The following is a 21682-nucleotide window of genomic DNA, read 5'->3' as shown; positions in this document are numbered from 1 at the left end:
GTGTTTAATTATTTAATTAAAGTTATTAATTCAATTTATAATTGTGTGCTGCTTTGGGGAAAATATATATTTATATATTTTAAGACTCTTATGTGGTCTACCAAAAGTCAGCAGTATGGAATAACAAAATGTTTTATCACTAGATTGGCCTTTGCCAATCCGAGCAGGTCTAATCCCAGATTGCTGTGTGGCGTGCTTGTGTAACAGTGGGAGTGCAGAGGGTGAAAGGATTGCTGTGTGGCATGCTTGTGTAACAGTGGAAGTGCAGAGGGTGAAAGTGAAAGGATTCGCGTGTGGCGTGCTTGTGTAACAGTGGGAGTGGAGGGGGTGAAAGTGAAAGGATTGCTGTGTGGCTTGCTTGTGTAACAGTGGGAGTGCAGAGGGTGAAAGGATTGCTGTGTGGCTTGCTTGTGTAACAGTGGGAGTGGAGGGGGTGAAAGTGAAAGGATTGCTGTGTGGCGTGCTTGTGTAACAGTGGGAGTGGAGGGGGTGAAAGTGAAAGGATTGCTGTGTGGCGTGCTTGTGTAACAGTGGGAGTGGAGGGGGTGAAAGTGAAAGGATTGCTGTGTGGCGTGCTTGTGTAACAGTGGGAGTGCAGAGGGTGAAAGGATTGCTGTGTGGCGTGCTTGTGTAACAGTGGGAGTGGAGGGGGTGAAAGTGAAAGGATTGCTGTGTGGCGTGCTTGTGTAACAGTGGGAGTGGAGGGGGTGAAAGTGAAAGGATTGCTGTGTAGCATGCTTGTTTAACAATGGGAGTGCAGAGGGTGAAAGTGAAAGGATTGCTGAGTGGCATGCTTGTGTAACAGTGGGAGTGGAGGGGGTGAAAGTGAAAGGATTGCTGTGTGGCATGCTTGTGTAACAATGGGAGTGGAGGGGGTGAAAGTGAAAGGATTGCTGTGTGGCGTGCTTGTGTAACAGTGGGAGTGGAGGGGGTGAAAGTGAAAGGATTGCTGTGTGGCGTGCTTGTGTAACAGTGGGAGTGGAGGGGGTGAAAGTGAAAGGATTGCTGTGTGGTGTGCTTGTATAATAGTGGGATTGCAGAGGGTGAAAGGAGTGCTGTGTGGCTTGCTTGTTTAACAGCGGGAGTGGAGGGGGTGAAAGTGCCCAGGGTGTTACTCACACTAATGAACTGTGCTTGTCATTGGGAGCAGAGGACTCGGTTCTGTCAGCCCCATGTGATGTACAGCCAGAGAAGCAGCTTGCAATGCCACTGATTAGTATTAATCAGCAATGCTCTTCTCAGATCATGAGTGCCCCTCATCCAATTCAAAACACTGTGCCTGATTGAAATGCAATCACCTCATTAACAATATTAGCTGTTTTGTGGAAAAATTACAACCTGATGCTCATTGTTTTAAACTAGCTCACACTGGAGTTAGTTAGCCTGTTTGTTACACTCACTCTTGGCCTCATTTGCACTTTAGAAAAAGCAGTTCAACAGAACAGCCTTGGCCAAAAGATTGCGACTGGAATGTGTGGATTGCCACTCATCATCAATCTTGCTTATCTCATCTTAGGGGAGCTATCAATGGGTAAATAAATATTCGTTTTGGGCTTGGCCGGAGAGTGCAATGGAGAGCACCTCTGTCCTGACCTGAACACCCCCTGCCTGCCATTCAGTCCTGGACCTCTGGTAAGCAGAGACTTCCAGATGAATTGTGTGCTGGTTTTGTAATGTAATCCATTAAAAACTAAGACTGATATCTGTGTTCAGCCTTCCCCGCAGGCATGGTAGCAGATGGATGTTGAGTGAAGTTCCTGGAACCCCAGCTGGCTTTCCAATGCAGTGACAGCGAGGGTCCAGCCACGCTGTTGATATCTTTATAGTGTCCTGGGTACAGTAGCTGTTGCTTCTATGAAGTCTCTGTTGTTCTATCAAACATTTCAGTTCCATAGGAATGAGTGAACACGCACACTGATACCTGGAAGGTTGCAGTGCCCACCAGGGCTTGTTTATTTTTAACGATTTGAATTTAGTTCTGTCAACATTGTGCAAACTAGCCACAAGGCTTACTGTTTAAGTGCATAGACGAATTTTGTTGCCAGTAATGGTTACAGCTGTGGCTAGACAGATTTTATTTGAGAGACTGCACCTTCCTGTAGGGTTTCAATTTGATTGTGAAAGTGTTTAATGTAGTAAACCTCACAGGAATGAGTGTGTTGAGAATAGCTGAGTTGTGTTAAAGCTATTAAAATATCCCTGTGCTGTATTAATTAAGCAAAACAGGGAATTAGCAGCAATCCCTGTGCTATTCAGTCAGTAGGTATTCTGTAATTTTGGAAATGTTTCATGGGAAGGGTTGCAATAATATGTTTGTTTTATTTTTCTTTTCTTCAAATACCGGTATTTGTAAAATGGCTTTTTTATTTTTAAGTCATCTCTGCTGAATCTTGTAATTGACATACTTTAGTACAAGTTTTTGAAGATATCAGAATGCAGGTCATGGGGATATAACAAAAGCTATATCTTGGTAAACTAAAATTGAGAATATAGTATCTATGTAGATCACACACCACAAGGGTATAGCTATGTAACATTGTGGCAAGGCCAAGGCCTTTAACATTGTGGCAGGGCTGAGGCCTGCCCATGTAAAAAGTGTATGTTTGGTTGGGTTTCTAAATAAAATATGGTTTGGTTTGGTTTGTAAATAAAAATCTGTAACTTTTGTAAATCAAAGTGTGTGCTGGGTGGCAGGGCTGGCAGGTTAGACCTCCCTTCCTCCCTAATTGAAACCATGTGCAGCAGGTGGCTGGGTCACCTGCCTTCAAACAGAGGCTGAAAAGCCAGTTTCTTTGTTTGTCTTTGTACTTTGTTTGTTCCTGTTCCTGTGTACCCTGCATGGATAGCCAAGGAGTGTGAACTGGATGGACCAACCATGACTGTCACTGCATGTGTAACCAGGATAATTGTTACAGCTGTAGGACAGGGATGAATTTAGGTGATTTTTGTCCCACCCATTTATTTAGTTTGCCACTGTTTGGTCAGCTTTTGTGTTGTAGCTGTTTTTCCCACTGTGTTTTGTTTTGACTTTTTTGCAGGTACATGTTTGTATATATCCTTCCGCACTAGGGCTACCATTGCTGGTACCCTAGTGGCAGTCACCAATAACTGCAACAACTGCCTTTAAAAAACCTGGATGCCTGAGCAGCATTTTAACTACAAACCCTTTGTGCCTCTCTCGTCTGTCAGCGGATACCTACCCAGTATACAGTAGTATATATGAGAGTGAGCGAGAGAGATATGTGTATATATGTGTGTGTGTGGAGTGAGGTCAGGTCAGGACAGGCTGCTTATCCTATCACTGTTTCACCTCAACCCTTTCAGCACTGCTAGTATGGCTCTGTACAGTACAGTGTACTGATATAGGCATCTCCAGTGTGGGAAAGCTCTTATTGAGCTAGAAATTGTAAACGCAAGCTGTACAAACCAGCAAGAATGTGCGTGTATCCTGTACTTCACACAGATAAAGTGAAGGTGTCTTCACACACAATCCTCTGTTGGCAGCAACTTTGGACGTGGGAAGTCTGCTGATGAGTCCTGGCAGGTTTTCATGAGAAATATGGTTTAAAAAAAAAAAAAAAAAAAAAAAGTGCTGTGGGTGTGTCCCTTAATCACAAGCAATGACTGACTGGACTGTGACGGCTCTACTAATATGAGGTGTGTCGCTCTCTCACATCAGAAACGGGTGTGAAATGTGCTAGCTAAGATCGGATCGGAAGATTGGTACAGGTTGTTTGCACAGGTTAACAAGGCTTGAATCAAATCATTTCATGTCTCAAAACCCTGGGTGCTATGTGGGTCCCACATGCACAGTTTTGAAAAAAGCTGCTATGGTTAAAGGAAGCTCTCAGTTTGCATCCCTTTCAGGCAGTCTTCTAAGGTCATTGCGGCCTGGCAGTGTGTTTGAGGTCACTGGTTGCAAAGCATGTCAGTCGTGAAAGGGAAGAAGCTGACTGGTCAATGCCAGGAAAGGGGGGGGGGGGTGTATTCTCCAGGTGAGAATTTAAAAAAATGAAAATATACGTTTGCTGTAACACGCGATTCTGCAAAATATTGCTAAACAAGCCGTTCTTCATCTAAAGAAGAGCTGTTGTTGTTCTTATAGCATCTCAATACTGCCTTTAAATGCGACTGATGTCTTTTAAAATCCAAAACACAGCAGTTTTGTTGAAGTCCTTTTCATTTCAATACATGGCTGGCACAGACAGTATAAGAGTGTGCCAGTGTCTGTCGTGTTGACTTGCCATCTGGTCAAACTGTAGGCTTGAATATATTATGGCTTGAATTTTAATTTCATTTTGTGTAAAGAGTGTCTTTGTGATGAAGACGTCTAACCTGGTTACTTCATTGGTCTTTGATTGACTCTAATATTCTGCAATACAGTAAGTTCAGGGTGCGAAGCCTGGAGGAAAAAAAAAAAAAATCCGCACAACTGTATCTGCAATGGTTTTCGTATCGCCACCTGTTGGTTGCAAATGTTATTGTTCACGGCAGAGCATCAGAAGAACAGCCATGACTCATGTTTAGTTCTGGTTTATTTTTTTATTTTTTTTTAAATCTTGAACAGCATTTGAAACCTGTATGGGCAGGTTGTTAAATACTCCAAGGCAGTGTAACTGGTTAGTCCATTAGGACAAAATAACTATTTAGTGATTTACCACAATCAAAATGGAGAGTACAGCAGCACATAACACAAAGTATGCAATACATAATAAAATGTAGATATATCATTGCAATAATAATTCAATTGTTGGCAATTATTGCTAGAACTATTTTAAGTGGTTTGTTTTTTTCAAACATCCTTGATGTTCCCTTGCAAGTAGGAAATGTAACCATTACCGAATGGGTATTTACCTTCTAAAGACTCGAAACCTGGATAAGAGATAACAAAGCTGCTCAGCCGAGCCTGTGAGGCAGTCAAGCCTGCGCGTAAGGTGCAAAGTTCAAAATTAAATAAATGTGAGAAAAACATTGCTTCCACACTTACGCAACATTTACCTATTTTGTTTTGGGTTAAATAAAAATGTTTGGAGCACAAGTAAGAGTGCTAGTGTTTCCTCCTTTGAATGAAATATTTCCTTGGCAGTTTGCAAATTCCGTTTTCTCCTGCTTGGTAAAGACATTGTACCCAGTGCTTTGCTGGGATTCCATGTTAATGTAAGACATTTCGTAAGTATGATAATGTAATGTAAGATAAGTTTCATTTTGGAGGATTGTGTTTGCCATAGAGAGACCAGTGAACAGTAAAGTTAAAACAAACCAGATGGGACACAAGGGATACCTGGGAAAAGCGAGAGCGAGAGAACGAGCAGGAAGATGCACTCACTGCCTGTGCTTTTGTTTTGTGTATGCTGTGTTCTGATTGAGAAAAGAAATACAACCTCCATTACTGGAACCCTTGCATCACCCTGAATCAACACAAGTAAAACATTACACTAACAACACAACAACAACGGAACTAACAACACAACCACAACGGAACTAACAACACAACAACAACGGAACTAACAACACAGCCGCAAAGGAAATAACAACACAACCACAACGGAACTAACAACACAACAGCACTGGAACTAACAACCAACCGCAAAGGAACTAACAACACAACCACACCGGAACTAACAACCAACCGCAACGGAACTAACAAAACAACCACAACGGAACTAACACCACAACCAAACCGGAACTAACAACACAGCCGCAACGGAACTAACAACACAACCACACCGGAACTAACAACCAACCGCAAAGGAACTAACAAAACAACAACACCGGAACTAACAACCAACCTCAACGGAACTAACAACACAACCACAACAGAACTAACAACACAACAACACTGGAACTAACAACACAACAACAACGGAACTAACAACACAACCGCAACGGAACTAACAACACAACCGCAACGGAACGTGGCAATACAATGTCACAAAGAATCCCACAGCATGAAGCACATTTGACATTAATAACTGCAATCAAACTGAGGTGTTATTATTATCTGTACTATTATTATTATTTCAATATTTCCAGTACTGAAAAAGGTTACATAAGTCTACAGATCTGAAGGGACTAAATGTATGTGTAATGTATAGTATTTAAATATGTATCATGCACTTAAAACATTAATGTATGTAACTTTATTATTATTATTATTATTATTATTATTATTATTATTATTATTATTATTATTATTTACCCGAAAAAGACCCGGGTATCTGGTTCTTGATTTTCTACCCGAGCCGACCTCTAATAATAGCCTGACATTTTCAGTGTTAAAGTCAGTGCTACTGCTTTGATGTTGTCCTCCCTCATTGATGGAACCCGACAGTCTTTCTCCCTGGTTTTCAGTAGTTTACAAAACAGCATTGTTAGATTAATCAGGGCTGTCCAATCATGGTCCCAGAGCACCATTCCACTCCATTATATAATGACTTACTTCAGGGTCTGGATGGAGGTTTAATTGGTTCAATTATACAATTTAGAACAGAGTTGGGGAAAAAGACCAGGAGTGGAAGGGCTAACTTTGGCACCCTTGTGTTTAACTATGGCTTGTTTGCCATTTGTGGCACCGGTGTGATCAATCAGTTGACTTCACAATAGCGCAACCCGCAGGAGGCAGCGTGGTCCAGTGGTTAAAGTCCAGGGCTTATAACCAAAGGTCACCGGTTCAAATCCCAACTCTTCCACCGACTGACTCAGTGTGTGACCCTGAGCAGGTAACTTAACCTCCTTGTGCTCCATCCTGTGGATGAAATGTTAAATCAATGTCCTATTGTAAGTGACTCTACATATAATGCACAGTTCACAGCCTACCTCTGTAAAGTGCTTTGTGATGGTGGTCCACTATGAAAGGTGCTGTATAAAAATAAAGGTATTATTATTATTATTATATTATGTACGGTGATACCATATATATGGGTTCCACCAAAGGAGCAATACACTATACACTATACTTAAGCACAATCAAAAAAGTGTATGGAAAGGGTTAAAGGAAAGGTCTTTAAATCAGATACTGGAATTCCAAGACTTGGCCCGCTGCATTTTCTATGGGTATGTGACAGTGATGGCTTCTGGGTGACATCAGTCCCAGAAGAGACACGCAGGGCAGTACGGGGTATGCGACAGTGATGGCTTGTGGGTAACGTCAGACCCGGCAGAGACACGCAGGGCAGTACAGGGGTGTGTGACAGTAATGGCTTGTGGGTGACGTCAGACCCGGAAGAGACACGCGGGGCAGTACTGGGGTGTGTGACAGTAATGGCTTGTGGGTGACGTCAGACCCAGAAGAGACACGCAGGGCAGTACTGAGGTGTGTGACAGTGATGGCTTGTGGGTGACGTCAGACCCGGAAGAGACACACAATGTAGTACTGGAGTATGCAAAGCGCTGCTCGTGCATTCATTTAAGAAACAAAAAATGTAAACAAAAACAAAGCACTTTACCAAAACAAAACAGGTTGTTGGCCAAAACAAAACAGACAAATGATAACTATAACAACAAACAAGTATTGTGCTGGTTTTGAGCCAGCACATATAGCAATTGTTTTGTTTCAGTTTTTTTTTTTTTACCTTCTTGTTCCTGTTCTCTACCTCTAGACACTCTCCGAACACAGAAAGCTGCAGTCTTTTATGCCCTGGCTGAGTTTACTAATTGTGTGTGACTGCCGGCAAATTCAATAATTACTCGCCAACAGTCATGCATTCCCACGAAGTATTTGAAAATACAAAACAGTGACAAATAATAAAGGACGGCATCTCGCTCGTCCTATATAAAAATACAGAAATCATAACAATAACACAAATACAAGCTATGCACATGGGTGGGGAGTACCCCCTCCTAAAATAAACATAGAACAATACATTTGTATTTATCTGCAAGGCTTTGCCCTGCCCCTCTCATATGTGCAGAGCTTTTCCTCTGCCCTGCCACAGGGTGATTTACCGATTGTTCAAATGCATGTCGGAGGATTCAGGTTTAAATTACAGATGTGTCAGAGGGAAGGAGAGTGCAGGCCTCTCCTAGGGTTTTGGCAGTGAACAAATGTTTTCTTGTTTTGTTTCCTTTACCACTTAAAACAATTATCAGGTTGTGATGGATGACTCGGCCCCAGAGCAGAATTAAATAAGGGCAAATCTTCCAGCTGGAAAAGGAGCCTCTTCCCACAGTGGCAGTGCTAATCACTAATGATAGAGCTGTGAGTGAGTCGCTCTTACGTAGCCAGCTGTGTTGCTGTTTCATGGATTATCCCGTGGTTTAATTCCACGGCTTTGGCCCAGATAGCTGTGCTTTAGAGTCATTTGTTAAAAAATTACATAATGTAAGATAATAAGACAATACAGACTTTTTGAAATCTCTGTCCAGCCATTAAAGGGACCATTGGCGCCTGCAGCCATAATAACGCGCGCACGCTGCGCACTGTGCGTACCATTGGTTTGCAAAATTTCATCTTCATAAGTGTCGACTCGCATATAATCAGACATTTTAAGCCCATATGATTGTACTGTTTATTGAGTGATAGGAATGAGCAAACGGAAGCAGATAAGCAGTTTGATGAAGCTTGAAAAAGAGCGAAAATCTGTCTTCTGAGGACCCAGCATGTCAGAAGGAAAGATCAGCAAGAGCACTAGCATTGAATTTTAGTCCTGCATTATTTGAATTCTGCTGCTGTTAAGGACTGAGCACAAGTTTCATTTGTATTTTAATTTGATCAATGTCCTAATGATTAACACATAATTGCCAAGTTGTGATGTTGTTATTATTATTATTATTATTATTATTATTATTATTATTATTATTGATGCATTATTTAACAGCCTGTTTTGTAACATTACGTTTATGTTTATACACGCTGTGACAGGGTCGCATCACAGCCCACGTTGTTATTGGCAGGTAGAGAGACTCGGAAGCAAGAAGCTGCTGGTCAGATGCTATTGAGCAGGTTTATTCACAGAACTCACACAAAAACACATTAACAAATACACAGGCGCAGTATACAAAATAAAAGGCCTACCAAAAAATGTACAGACATAAAGCTAAACCAACAGCACAGCAACACACACCGTCACCCACACTGATATGATTCCTAACAACACCTGTAAGTTATAATACAAAGAAAAATAAATTATGATTCATCGTTTTTCTTGGTCTTTTAAGCGTCTGTTGTCATTTAAAGAGTTACCCATTGTCATTGTACAAATAGCTTTGTCTTTACTAGAAGCTGCATCATTGTTATACAGATTTTATCATGCTATTCAAATTGCACCACTGAGTCGTTAAGGGTTTCTTAATCAGCATTCTGATCCTCAATACCCTTGTCAAACCATTAGGTAATAATTCTTGGTGATTCAGAGTAATCCAGTTACCCAATGCATTCCTGTTATCATCCCAACACTGATTTTGAGTCCTGTCATACGTATTTTTAACAAAATAGTTAACAAAAATAAGAAGTACATTTTCTGCGTTTTATTTGCATCATTTAATTTGCAGTGTCCAAAACACAAGGGTTGGTTTTGGAAACCTTGTAGCTGGATTTTTTTTCGATTAAGACAGAGCTCAGAACGTGTACTGTTTGAAGTTGCCTTGACTAGTTTTCTACAAGCATGTGTACCCTTCTTGTACCAGAATACAAGAGAGAAGGCCCTTGTCAAATGTGGGTTTGGCCAAACATGACAGGCAAGGATTGAAATAGGAAATCAGCATGGATTGAGTCAACCAACTACAGTATCTATCCATGGCTATCCCGGGATTACCCCTAATAAATTTAAAATGCGGAATACAAAAATCCAGCTGGTTTATCCCAGGGTATACAACAGAACAACCCCGAACCTCTTTGCCTGCAAACGTAATTCTCTTTCTTTCAGAAAATGTGGCGAAGGTGTTCCGTGCATTTACCAGCATGGTAGTGCGTACCATTGTCACTTGGCACTCCCAGACTACTGTGTAGTTTTCTTTTTTTAAAGGCATTTAAAATCACAGCCGAAGAAAAAAAAAATCAAACCCTGTTTATGCTGGGACATGTTCCTAATGTCAGCAAAGGAGGCTGGTGGTTGCTGCTCAAAAAGGTTAATGTTTTTATGGTGTCCTGTTACGGAGCAGATTGCTCAATACTTGCATACATGGCTCAGTGGCTGCAGTTAGGCAAGTGTTTACATTGCAAGCGCACAGTTCATTAAAGGGGGGAAATGATTTATTATTTAACAGCAGAAATTTGTCTGGAAGAAACTTGTGAAGACTTAAAGGCAAGTGGTGAGGAGAGCAGGCACACCATGATGTTGAAAGTGCTGGACTGAATCCACATTAGCAATCAAGTTAGGATGCTGTTCATTTATGTAGTTAATAATAGGCCTGCGTTATACAGGATAGGTTCAGTGAAATGAGCACTAACAAACCATGCATTTCCGAGGGGAACAACACATGCATTCTGCAAGGAATCAGGAGGAATCGAAATCACAGTATCCTATTGTAGGACGCAACATATTTTTCAACTAATTGAAAATGCAAGAATTTCTGACAATTCCTCTAAAGTCTGAATTCCTGTCTGTCGTAGCACGGATTTCTTCATTGCCAGGGGAGCATCCTTTAATCATCTGGGGAATCACATTCCACAATAGCATTCCCAGGAGCCTGGAGTAAACGGGAGAGGTCCTCAGCCCAGCGTCACTTCCCTGGTGGTTCACTGCATACACAGAGCTGTGAGCTCCTGGCTTTCTGCAGGCCGTCACGGTCTTGTAACCTAGAGACAGCAATGAAGAAGCTGGGAAGTGGTTTTCAATGCATCAATGAAACACACTTTTGAAAAGTGTAGTCCAGCAAGGGTGACAGCCACAACATTTCAAGTAGCCGAAGTTCAGGACCCCAGAACTGGCTTTTTGTGTAATCAAAGTGAGTCTACAGGTAAGAGAGTAGGACAGTGATTAGTCTTAATGTTGAAAGTATAAACAGCAATCTCAATGCATCTTGTTAGCAGGGAAGCTCACACAGGCATTGAAGGAGAGACTAATAATCAGATTAGTCTCACGCTGAACACACAAACAGCCTGTTGTTAGATGCTGAAACAAGGCTATATGAAATGGTCTTCAGCAGCGAGGCTTGTGGCTTTGAACCTCGCCGAGCTTAAACTTTTTAAAACATGTCTCAATGTGGGATGGAAGACAGAGACAAGACAAAAATTGGAAAAAAAAAACATGAATGACACGTGGGTGTCATTAACACATACAATTTTTCAAAAAGGGGATAAAAACAACAAAATCTTTTAACTTAGGAACTTCTGTGTAGTCTTAAGCTGTTTCTTATGTGTTTTAGAATCGTAATGGTGTTATTTTTTTTTTTTTAGCTAAATGACGATTTGAAGTAAATAGGTTTGAGAATCTAGCTCTTAATGTCCTGCCTGTTTGGGTGGATAGTAAATTGATAGTTTTAATCTAGATTCAGGCAACGCACACAATTGTATGAGTGATTGCTTGTTGGAGCTATCTTTATTAAGTTGCGGTGGGGGTTTCATTGTGTCCCTGGGAGGACAGAGGGCCCTATCACTCTTGGATTAATGAAGTTAAGCCCACGTCTGGTTTCATACTACAGTGTCCTTTAATCTGCAGGTCTCCACTAATACCCGTCTCTGGGTCACAGTGCAGAGGTGAGAGAGAGGGCATCCCTGTAGAGTACAGAGAGCATAGAGCCTCTGTCTGACTGCAAGCCAGGATCAGGCTGGAACTGATTCTCCTCTTCTTCAGCATGTTCTTCAATTCCATTGTACACAGTCGTGTGCTGGGAAATGAGGTCACATGCAACAAAGAGAACCACACGCTCTGTGATTGCAATTCCTTACGCTGTCCCTGTGAATTGGGACTTAAGGGAATACAAAGATTAATTCTCAAACTGAACGCAGTAGGGATTCAAGGAAATGCATGCACGTGGATTAGGGAGTGATTAGCATGTAGAAAACAGAAAGTACTGATTAGAGGAGAAACCTCAACATGGAGCGAGATAACCAGTGGAATACCACAGGGATCAGTATTAGGTCCTCTGCTCTTCCAAATCTACATTAGTGACAGATATAGTAAGCAAACTTTGCAGACAACACAAAAATAGGAGTGGCAAACACTGTTGCAGCAGCAAAGGTCATTCAGGATGATCTAGACAGCATTCAAAACTGAGCAGACACATAGCAAATGACATTTAATATAGAGAAGTGTAAGGTACTGCATACTATAAATACCATATGGGAAATAGTGAAATAGAAGAAGGAATCTGTGAAGAAGACCTAGGATTTTTATTGACTCAGAAATGTCTTCATCTAGACAATGTGGGAAAGCTGTAAAAAAGGCCAACAAAATGCTTGGATGTATTGTGAAAAGTGTTGAATTTAAATCAAGGGACTTTTTCAACCTTTAAAAATAAACGAGGTCCTGGGGTGACAAATGGAGATTAGATAAAGGGGCATTCAGAACAGAAAATAGGAGGACTTTTTTACACAGAGAATTATAGGAGTCTGGAATCAACTCCCCGCTAATGTTGTTGAAGCTGACACCCTGGGATCCTTCAAGAAGCTGCTTGATCAGTTTCTGGGATCAATAAGCCACTAACAACCAAACGAGCAAGATGGGAGAATGGCCTCCTCTCATTTGTAAACTTTCTTATGTTCTAAAATTATTTTCTAAATGAGTGAAAAGCAATCAATAGTGGTGGTTTAAACATTTGTGTATCCAGAAAGAATGTTTTCAATTTATCCATGAATTGCATTTGCCACTGACCCTGTACGAGATATCCAAAGTTTAGGTGAGTTTCAAGAAAAGGTTGGCTGTAATGTAGCTGTCATCAGTCATTTGGTGTGCATAGCTGATAGCTACAGTAATGCCACAAACAATTTATTAAGCAAATATCCATTTAGCCCCTTCTTGTGGTTACAAAGTGGGGCATTTGAATATCACTGATTTACTCCATACAGGCAGAGGATATACAGTCAGTCTTCCTTCACACCTAGCATGTCATCTAGCATTGAATATAGATTGTGCAGCCTTTCTGGCAGCTGTATTCAAAACACTGTAAATAGTATAACGAAAGGAGAAACAGTCGGATACATAAACATCTGAACAACTGAAGCATATATATATGTCATATTGTATATATATATATATATATAGATATATATATATATATATATATATATATATATATACACACACATTTATTTTACAAATCAAAAGAAGAAAATGTAACAAAATAAACATCTGAACAGACATCGGTTTACAACATAAATATTTATAAAACTGAAACGATAGCAATACATTTTTTATCAGATGCGCAAAAGCAACTGAAAAATGTAGAGAAATAAACTTACAACAGAACTTTTTACAGAAGCGCACAGCACAAGAAGTTATAAAAAAAGTAATTTTCTTTTTTCTTTTTTTTTTTTGACAAAAAGATATTCCTTTACCTTGAGTCTAAAGCTGTTCACAATCAAAACAAATAATGCGCTTCTCCACGCCACCTTTCTGCATAGGGCAAAGCTGTCCAAAGATTTATTTTTATTACACTTGCCAACCAGGCAATGGTGTCTCCTGTGGCTCTCAGCGGGGTTGCCAGCTTCAACTGTGGGTACACGCTTGGCAGTCTTCTTCTGTTCCAAATGCTTCTTGTGAAGTTCCTGTGCAAACAGTAAAATATATTCCCACCTTGGTAAGTTCTTCTCCGTGCATTCTAGGTCCAACACATTGTGAAACACCTGAACAGACCACCATCGGGAGCCAGCTTTCACGGAATACTTCCATGGTATCTGATCCAAAATATCAACTCCATATTTTGTTGCGTAGTAAAACTCCACGGTCTCTGGTATTTATTTTCACTAGTTAAATGCTAACTGACTAAACAAAACATTGCACCTAAAAAGGCATTCACTCAGGCAGAGAGTAGAGACTTATGTAATTGCAGCTAAACACATTGTGAACTGCTAAATAAAAATAATAAAGTAGAATACCATCCTGTATAATCACAAGACAATTGTTTTCTGTGTGGCCGTCACTGTGACTGCTCCCGGGGCTTTTAGGTATAATGTAATATATCTCCTTTATTTCTGCACTCCCGCGTTTCATGCTTTGTGAGAATATTTAATACATACAGACAGAAAGGTACATGAACGTGCAGCCCCATATGTATTACACGACTGGAGAAAATTACATTTTAAAACTAAAAACCGCCAAATTGACCGCAGCGTGGCTTCTAATATTAAAGTCAAGTATATGGATCAGAGCTTTTTGGTGGTTTTGGTCAAGCTACTATTGTGATTGAGGATCCAGTGTTGATGCCATCATGCCTGATAATGTAACAGGAGCTTTGGCAATGTGTCAGTCTCACTTCGGACTGTCTTGTACAAGGCTTCCTTTTTTATTTTTGGCATTTACAGTAGTTGCACTCTAAATATACATTGTCCCCACCATTCACCTCGTCTTTACTAACAGACTTTCAGATTGCGTAAGTCATTTAGAAATGCTTCTCTCTATGTCCTGTCACACTCACATTCACACTCTGACACACTCAGGCTTCCTCTTCCTTCCCATTCTACATTTAGCGGGCTGTGGCTGGCTCCTGTGAGACGTGCACAGTGCCACGTGAAGACCTCACATGAATGGAAGTTCGTTATGTCACAGGAAGGGGGGGGGGGGGGGGGGGGTCACCATTCCAATGTCTGCATGACATCATCACCTGTAGGAGGCTACTGTACATTCAACTCTTCACAAGCTTCCAGCCTCAGTGTAATCCATGAAGACTTAATTTAGTAACGTGGGTGTGCGTATCCAGAGTATGATGTGCAGCCTTCCAGAGTAGCTCATTGACAGACTATGATACACAGATTTCTAGAACAGCTCATTGACAGACTCTGATACACAGATTTCTAGAACAGGGAAAATAACTAACTTTAGTAGCTTTAGATAGCATCCACTCTGCAGAGGCCTCAAGCACTGGACTCTGCATACCGTGGAAGTGCATTATCTACTTTTTCATTGTATGGATCGCTCTGATTTTGTATTTGCATCAGTGGCAGGGGGTGTATTTTACTGACATTCTATTAGAGCTGCACAAACCAATTTATTCGATTATTCTGATCCAGCTGTCTACGGAAATCAGCTGCTGACAGTCAGGTGAGGGTTATTGGTGTCAACGGGGCTAGTTTACTATTCTGAGTGAAACAAGTGAAGAAATAGCTGCTTGGATTCGTATGGATCACTGTTCTCCACAGTCTATGAAAAGCGACAATTATCACAAATGCAAATGTCTGTTTCATCACTTGTTTCACTTTGAATAATAAACTAGTGCAATTGACGCCATAACCCTCACCTGATTGTCAGCAGCTGATTTCTGTGAAGAGCTCAGAGTGTTCATAGTGTATTTTGGGTATTGCTATACAAGCTGGCAAATGTAAATGCAATTTTTTTGTACAACTTCGAGTGAGGAAGATAGATGCAAGAAGAGCTAACTGAACTATGCAATGATAATAATACAGTGTCTGTATAGAAAAAGAAGAAGGTAGCACATTATTGCTTCAGTTTGCAGACCTTGTTCATTATTGTTGCTACTTTTGAATTGTCAGTTTCCTGCCTGTGATGCAGTGTCACTGATCAGTGATGCAGCACTGAGGGATAGGCATTGTCACTGATCAGTGATGCAGCACACAGGGAGAGACCGTGTCACTGATCAGTGGTGCAGCACACAGGGAGAGACCGTGTCACTGATCAGTGACGCAGCACTGAGGGATAGGCATTGTCACTGATCAGTGATGCAGCACACAGGGAGTGGCAGTGTCACTGATCAGTGGTGCAGCACACAGGGAGAGACAGTGTCACTGATCAGAGAGTTCAGTGACAGGAAGCGCTCCTCAGAAGATCTCCCTGCCCCGCCTGTATATATATATATATATATATATATATATATATATATATATATAGAAGATTGATTGACGTGCACGTTGTGACCGATAACATAATACGTATTAACACAGCTGATAACGTCACCATATAGTCAGTGGATTAGTAAACCCATTGCATACAGTATATCCCTGATTGAAGCTTTCTTTGTTATCCACATCAATTCTGGAATCCATTCGATAATAAGCTGGGCCCTCATGTTGTTAAGTAATCTGGCTTATGGCGAAGTCAAACTGAACTGTAATATCAGTGCTGCAGTGTATGTCAAGTGAGCTGGGCAGGGCAGGGCTAGGTTAACCACAGCCACATTACCTTTGTGAAATACTGGAGCATGGTTTGCTTTTTCTAATGGGTTATGAGTGAAGGATATTGTTTATACTGTAGAACTCCTCTATTGCAAACAGGGCTGTGCTTCTTGCAGCCTGCCATGGGTTGTATATGCTGCAGGACTTCACAGATTCATTTATTTTGTTCTGTATTGTAATGTTTTGAGTTGCCAACAATCTGCCTATCATGCAGAAACACAACATGTTTTAAGATCATGTTTTGTTTTTGTTTTTTTTAATATGTGCACCAGATCATTTACATTCAGCATAGTTGAAATAAAGTACTTTGTTAAAGGTCAGGCTTTTACGGTACATTAAACACATTAGGTAGAATGATAAACAAACCTGCCAGCTTCGCTGTATATCGCTGCAAAATATCAAAACAGACATTTCATAAGAGGTAATAACCCTGAGCCTAATTAATGTAATCTATTGATGATCTGAAAACCCTTATGCTACCTCTGTGATGTTGTAACTATGTTTAAATGTCTTTAGGTGAGTGCATGATGTAACTGTTTGCATGTACCACAGCTGCCAGGTCACTCTTGTAAAAGAGGTGTCCTCGTCAAAGCATTTTAACCTGGTAAAATAAGTAAGTAATAAGATAAAGCAGTATACCATGTAGAACTTTCACAGTTTTTAATATTGCTGGAGTATGTGAGCACATTGGTAAAAGCAGAGGTGTTGAAAGTGTTTGGTTTGCACAGTGCTAAAACAGTCCTTGTACCTGCGATACAGTCTAGCACAGGGTTTATTAACACTGCTGCTAGGCTGCAAAGCTCTACTGAAATCTCAGCAGTGCTTATCAGAAGGTTTTCTTTAATCAAGATGCAAACACCTCAGCCTGCTGTCTTCAGCTTCATAGACGTGAAAACAAACAGGACAGAAAACTCTTGTTCACAGCAGGTTATAATTCAGCACAATTCAAAGAGCAAGCCTGTTGCTGTATATGTATGCATAAACTTCTGCATGTGTATTCAGGTCAAAAAGCCTTTGAAATTATGATTTGTGTCGCATATCTTTGCAAACACACATAGTGACAGAATGTGAATCATGTATCTGATTTCTCATATTCAAAGTGATGAAAATATACAATGCAAATTAAAAAATACAAGTAAAATTATGGTCAATCAATCATCACTTCAAACGACTGTTTTTTTTTTTTTTATATTATTAAAATGAACCGCGCTGTATTGTCTTTAGACGAAGCTAGTGTTTAGTTCTAACTTGGCACATTTAATTCTGCCAGTCTCTAGTAATGATCAACACTTTCCAGAGCTTTTCATTGTCTGAGAACACGTTTGTTCTCAAACAGGCGGGAGAACATAGCTTATGTGAATAATTTAACGTGGGTTTTACAAAAATCAGGGAAACCGATTCCAATTAGACCTCTTAATTAAACCAACTCTCTTTATTCATTAATTAGTGCATATATTTTGAAGTTCAGTATTTTTATTATTTTGTCAGAATTGCTCACTTAAGATTCCAGTTCCAATACATATTGCAAGGGAAAGGGGCCTGATAGTGATTAGCAAGTGGAGTAGGAAAAGGCAGTGGCTGGGAGATGGGATTCATCATTCTTAAGCTTGAAGAACACTTTGAACAACTTGCTGCAAAGCCATACTTATCCTGTGTCATAGAGAACTATAAGAGGTGCAGGCAGCAACCAATTTTCGAATGGCATATCGGACTGGTAATAATCAACACTTATCAATGCATTGAGAACACTTCAGTTTTCCCCCAAAAATTTTTAGACTGCACAAAATCCTGTGCACAGGGATGTGCATGTTAATATACACAATATATACAAGAGGCTCCAAATAGACATCTATGTGATTAATCAATCGAAGAATGTTTTTAATGGAGGCTCGCAAAGTTAAAATCAATAACCGATTAATGCGTTAGTTGCCGTATCTCTGCTAACTGTTATCTAACTATTAGTTGTAAGATAATGATTTTGAGTATTTCTTGGATTACGTGTCTTAAGCATTGATGCAGCTTTTAAAGTGTTAACCTCTATTGCACCACGCTGCCTCTGTGACTGCTCTTTTGCAAGCTGTTCAGCTGTGCAAAACCCATCCGCTGCTGTAAATCATAACCCTCTTGCTATCCTGGAAGGTGCTGGGATGTATAACTCAGCCCTTGCGTGGTTCCATTTGTGTGTCAGCAAGCGATTGCAATGTACTGCTCTACAGTAAATGTCAACCTGGCACCCCGATAACTGCAGAGCACCTCAGGGGTGCACGACAAGCCCTGTGTTTTTAATGACCTTAACTTCACTTGTTCAGCTTCACAGGGTTTAAAGTGAGCAGGCGGTGCTGAGCTCCTGAGTGGGGGGTCTCAGGGGCTCCAGAATGATCGGCAGCATCTCTAATTAGCATACACATCACAGGCCGCTCTTAGAAATCAAAAACACTAGGAGCTTCTGAACTCTAGCTTCCATGAATTTCCATGAATTATTCTTCTGAAGACAAGGAATTAGAAGAAGCTAATACGTTTAAATGTCATGGTTTACATATTCTGCTTTATTTATAGAGCCTTTGGGCATTGTAAACATGTATATTTTAACATACAGTAAATTTGAACAGGTTTCATGAAACTTTTTTTTTTTTTCTCTGACAAGTAAATGATTTGATGTGCAAAACCCAGTTCAATTTTCACTATTTCAGATTTGACTTGGATATACAGTACAGCACCACACTTCTGTCTATTTTAACATTGTGTATGGCAGTGCTTTATATTACAGTGGCATTGAGTGGTTTTTGAAATGACTTCCACATGAGACTTTTCTCCTGTAAAAAGGATAGGAGCGAGTGCTCCAATACAAAGAAACTGAAGAGAGAGTGAATTGGAAGGTTAGAGTTAAAGACCTCCATCCATTTTAATGACTAGTTTTGCTGAATGTCTTCAAATTACCCTATGGGTACATTTTAGTTTTCTAAAACTATATCCATCCATCCTCTAACTCTTAATACCCCCTGGTGTTCATTACTACACTGCATTCAGTGGAAAGGATAGTGCAATGATATATTTATCGCATGCTTTTCTAACAGTCTCCTCTGTTTGTTTTTTATACTGCAGATAGACCTGGAGCCCGAAGGAAGAGTGTATGTTATTATTGACCTCTCCGGATCCTCCAGTGAAGGTAAGTCTGATGAGCAGATCACTGTACTACAGCAGAAAGGGAGCCAGCTTTGGGGGAGGTAGTGCTTGGTATGGCTGGCCTGCTTGATAGGAGATGGGAGAAGGAGCCAGTGGATCTGTGTCTGTGTTTGTTTTCAGGTAAAAAACTTGAAAAATAATATCTATTCTGTTTCTGCCAGGGGACTGTGTTGAATCAGTTCTAGGTGGTGGAGACAAGCAGTCCCAGTACCAGATCCAAAGTCATTACTGAAACAATGGGCAGAGTCTTGGAAGATACAGGTTCAGGTTGTGACACAGTTGTTTGGAATAGCTGGCAAATGTGGAATGCTTGCATTCTGACTGCTAAAGACTATTCTGTATTGTTTTAATACTGAAGAGATCTGAATGGTAAAACAAGAATATATATATATATATATATATATATATATATATATATATATATATATATATATATATATATATATATATATAGGCCATTATATATATAATGAATTCAAGTGGAACTCCACCCACAGGAATAGCAGCCAATGCAAATTCCTATACTTTTGCAGACATAAGTTGTAGTTGTTTTTGATTGCAGTGGTAGTAATATTAATAAAACAGTTACACAGAGCTCTGGAATATTATTTTAACGTGCCATTATTCCATTATTCCATGCTTTATTAAAAAGGCCAAGCCAATAAAAAAAAAAAAAACTTGGTTCATTTTGTTTATTCAATTTTTGTTAAGAGTTCTAAGTAGCCCATGCAGGAAACCATCTTCATGGTCTTCCTCATCTTCCTCTGCTTCTCCTTCTCTTCCCCCGAGGAAGAAGAAGAGTTGCTGTTCCAAGCGATCGGAGGATTCAGAGCACATGGAAAAGCTCTGGGCAGCTGTTTCCCACCCCGGAATGGTGCTCACAGAATTACTGCTTGAACATTCGACGCCACCTGCCCAGTCTGTCCCCTTGTGGCCCCAGGGGGCTAGGAGCACAGATTGGCAACAGGAGGACATGCTGTACAGTGCCTGGTGAACAGGACATGTCCTCAGACGGGATCAAGATGGCCACTGCAGTCTTGCAAGTGCCCTGGCCTACAGAAAGCGAAATAGGGTAGTCAGTCTTTGATGATGAGACTACCACCTCTCCCGTATCCCCCCGAGTGCTCCTGAATTTCCTTGGATCACCCGCCTACAGCTCTGGCTATTTCCCAGTTGATGGACATCCTATATACGGTGCATGAAGCGGAGAAGCTGGGCCTGGCCCATTTTCCGCCAGTGGAGGCCTCAATTGCCACTTTGATACAGGCGCCTAATTTAGCACTCCTGTCCAAGGACACTACCTGCCCCAACAAGCAATGCCGGGTTTCGGCACTGATCCTCAAGCATGCCAAGTCAGCCAGTGCATCAGCCGCATGGCTGGGCAACTATAATAGTGTTCTGGTAGTCTACTAGTCCTATTTGCTGAGGTCCCTTTCTGGCAGACACAGGCCCACATCGCAACAGCTGGAGGAGCTGTGCCTGGTTATTAAGAACCTGCTCCATATGTCGAAACTCAACGGGCAGGCTGTAGGTAGGAACCTGGCTGCACTGCTAGCTGCACATAGGCAGCTTTGGCTTTCTCTGACAGGGACAAAGCACCGCTGTTGGATGCCCCTGTTACACCAGGGCATATGTTTGATCCCACGGTGGGTGAGATGCTGCAGCACCAACTGGTGCCCTAGGCCCTGGCAGCCCCAAAGAATGGCACAGCCAGCTGCACCTGCTGCCAGAGGTGCTGTTTAGAACTGGCACATGGCTGCTCGTGGCGGATGTTTTAATAGGTTCTGCCACCCGGTGCAGAGACAGAAGCTTCAGACCATATGGCAGCCCTGGGAGTTTGCTGTCACAGGCCCAAGGCCCCTTCTCAGGGAGCCATCTGGAGCACTGGCACCAGTGCACCACGGACATCTGGGTGGGGAGAGTTCCCAGCGCTTCAGCATGGTGGCTTCACCCCTAGTAGCCCCTTATTGGCCCATTTCAACCCCGATGCAGCTCCTGAGCAGCCAGCCATGGAGACTGCCCAAGAGCCGTGACCTGCTCAGTCCGACACGGGGGACCTTTCGGCATCCCAACCCATCAAATCTGCAGTTCTGGGTTTGGCCCCTGAACAGCTGCATTTGTGTCTGGGGCTTTCTAATAGGGTCCTTGGCACATGTGTTCGACCCCACGACCTATCCCATGGCAGTTATACTGAATTTTTGTAGGACATTTTTGCTGAGGGGACACGCACACACAAGTTAAAGGTCTAGGTGGCAGTTCACTTCCTGGTGGGGC

General features: G+C 41.3%; 1 protein-coding gene across 1 annotated transcript in view; it reads left to right on the top strand.

The window, feature by feature from the left end:
• Nucleotides 1-21682, top strand: part of LOC121316343 (protein kinase C epsilon type-like) — a 169936-nt gene that overhangs the window by 34881 nt on the left and 113373 nt on the right. The window contains exon 2 of the mRNA XM_041251406.1: nucleotides 19328-19391. Coding sequence (XP_041107340.1) covers nucleotides 19328-19391 — 64 coding nt within the window. The remainder of the gene's footprint in view (nucleotides 1-19327; nucleotides 19392-21682) is intronic.

The sequence above is a fragment of the Polyodon spathula genome, chromosome 5, assembly GCF_017654505.1.
Source record: "Polyodon spathula isolate WHYD16114869_AA chromosome 5, ASM1765450v1, whole genome shotgun sequence".
Lineage (NCBI taxonomy): Eukaryota > Metazoa > Chordata > Actinopteri > Acipenseriformes > Polyodontidae > Polyodon > Polyodon spathula.
Note: the sequence above shows the minus strand (reverse complement) of the source record. Positions and strands in the feature narration are given on the sequence as shown.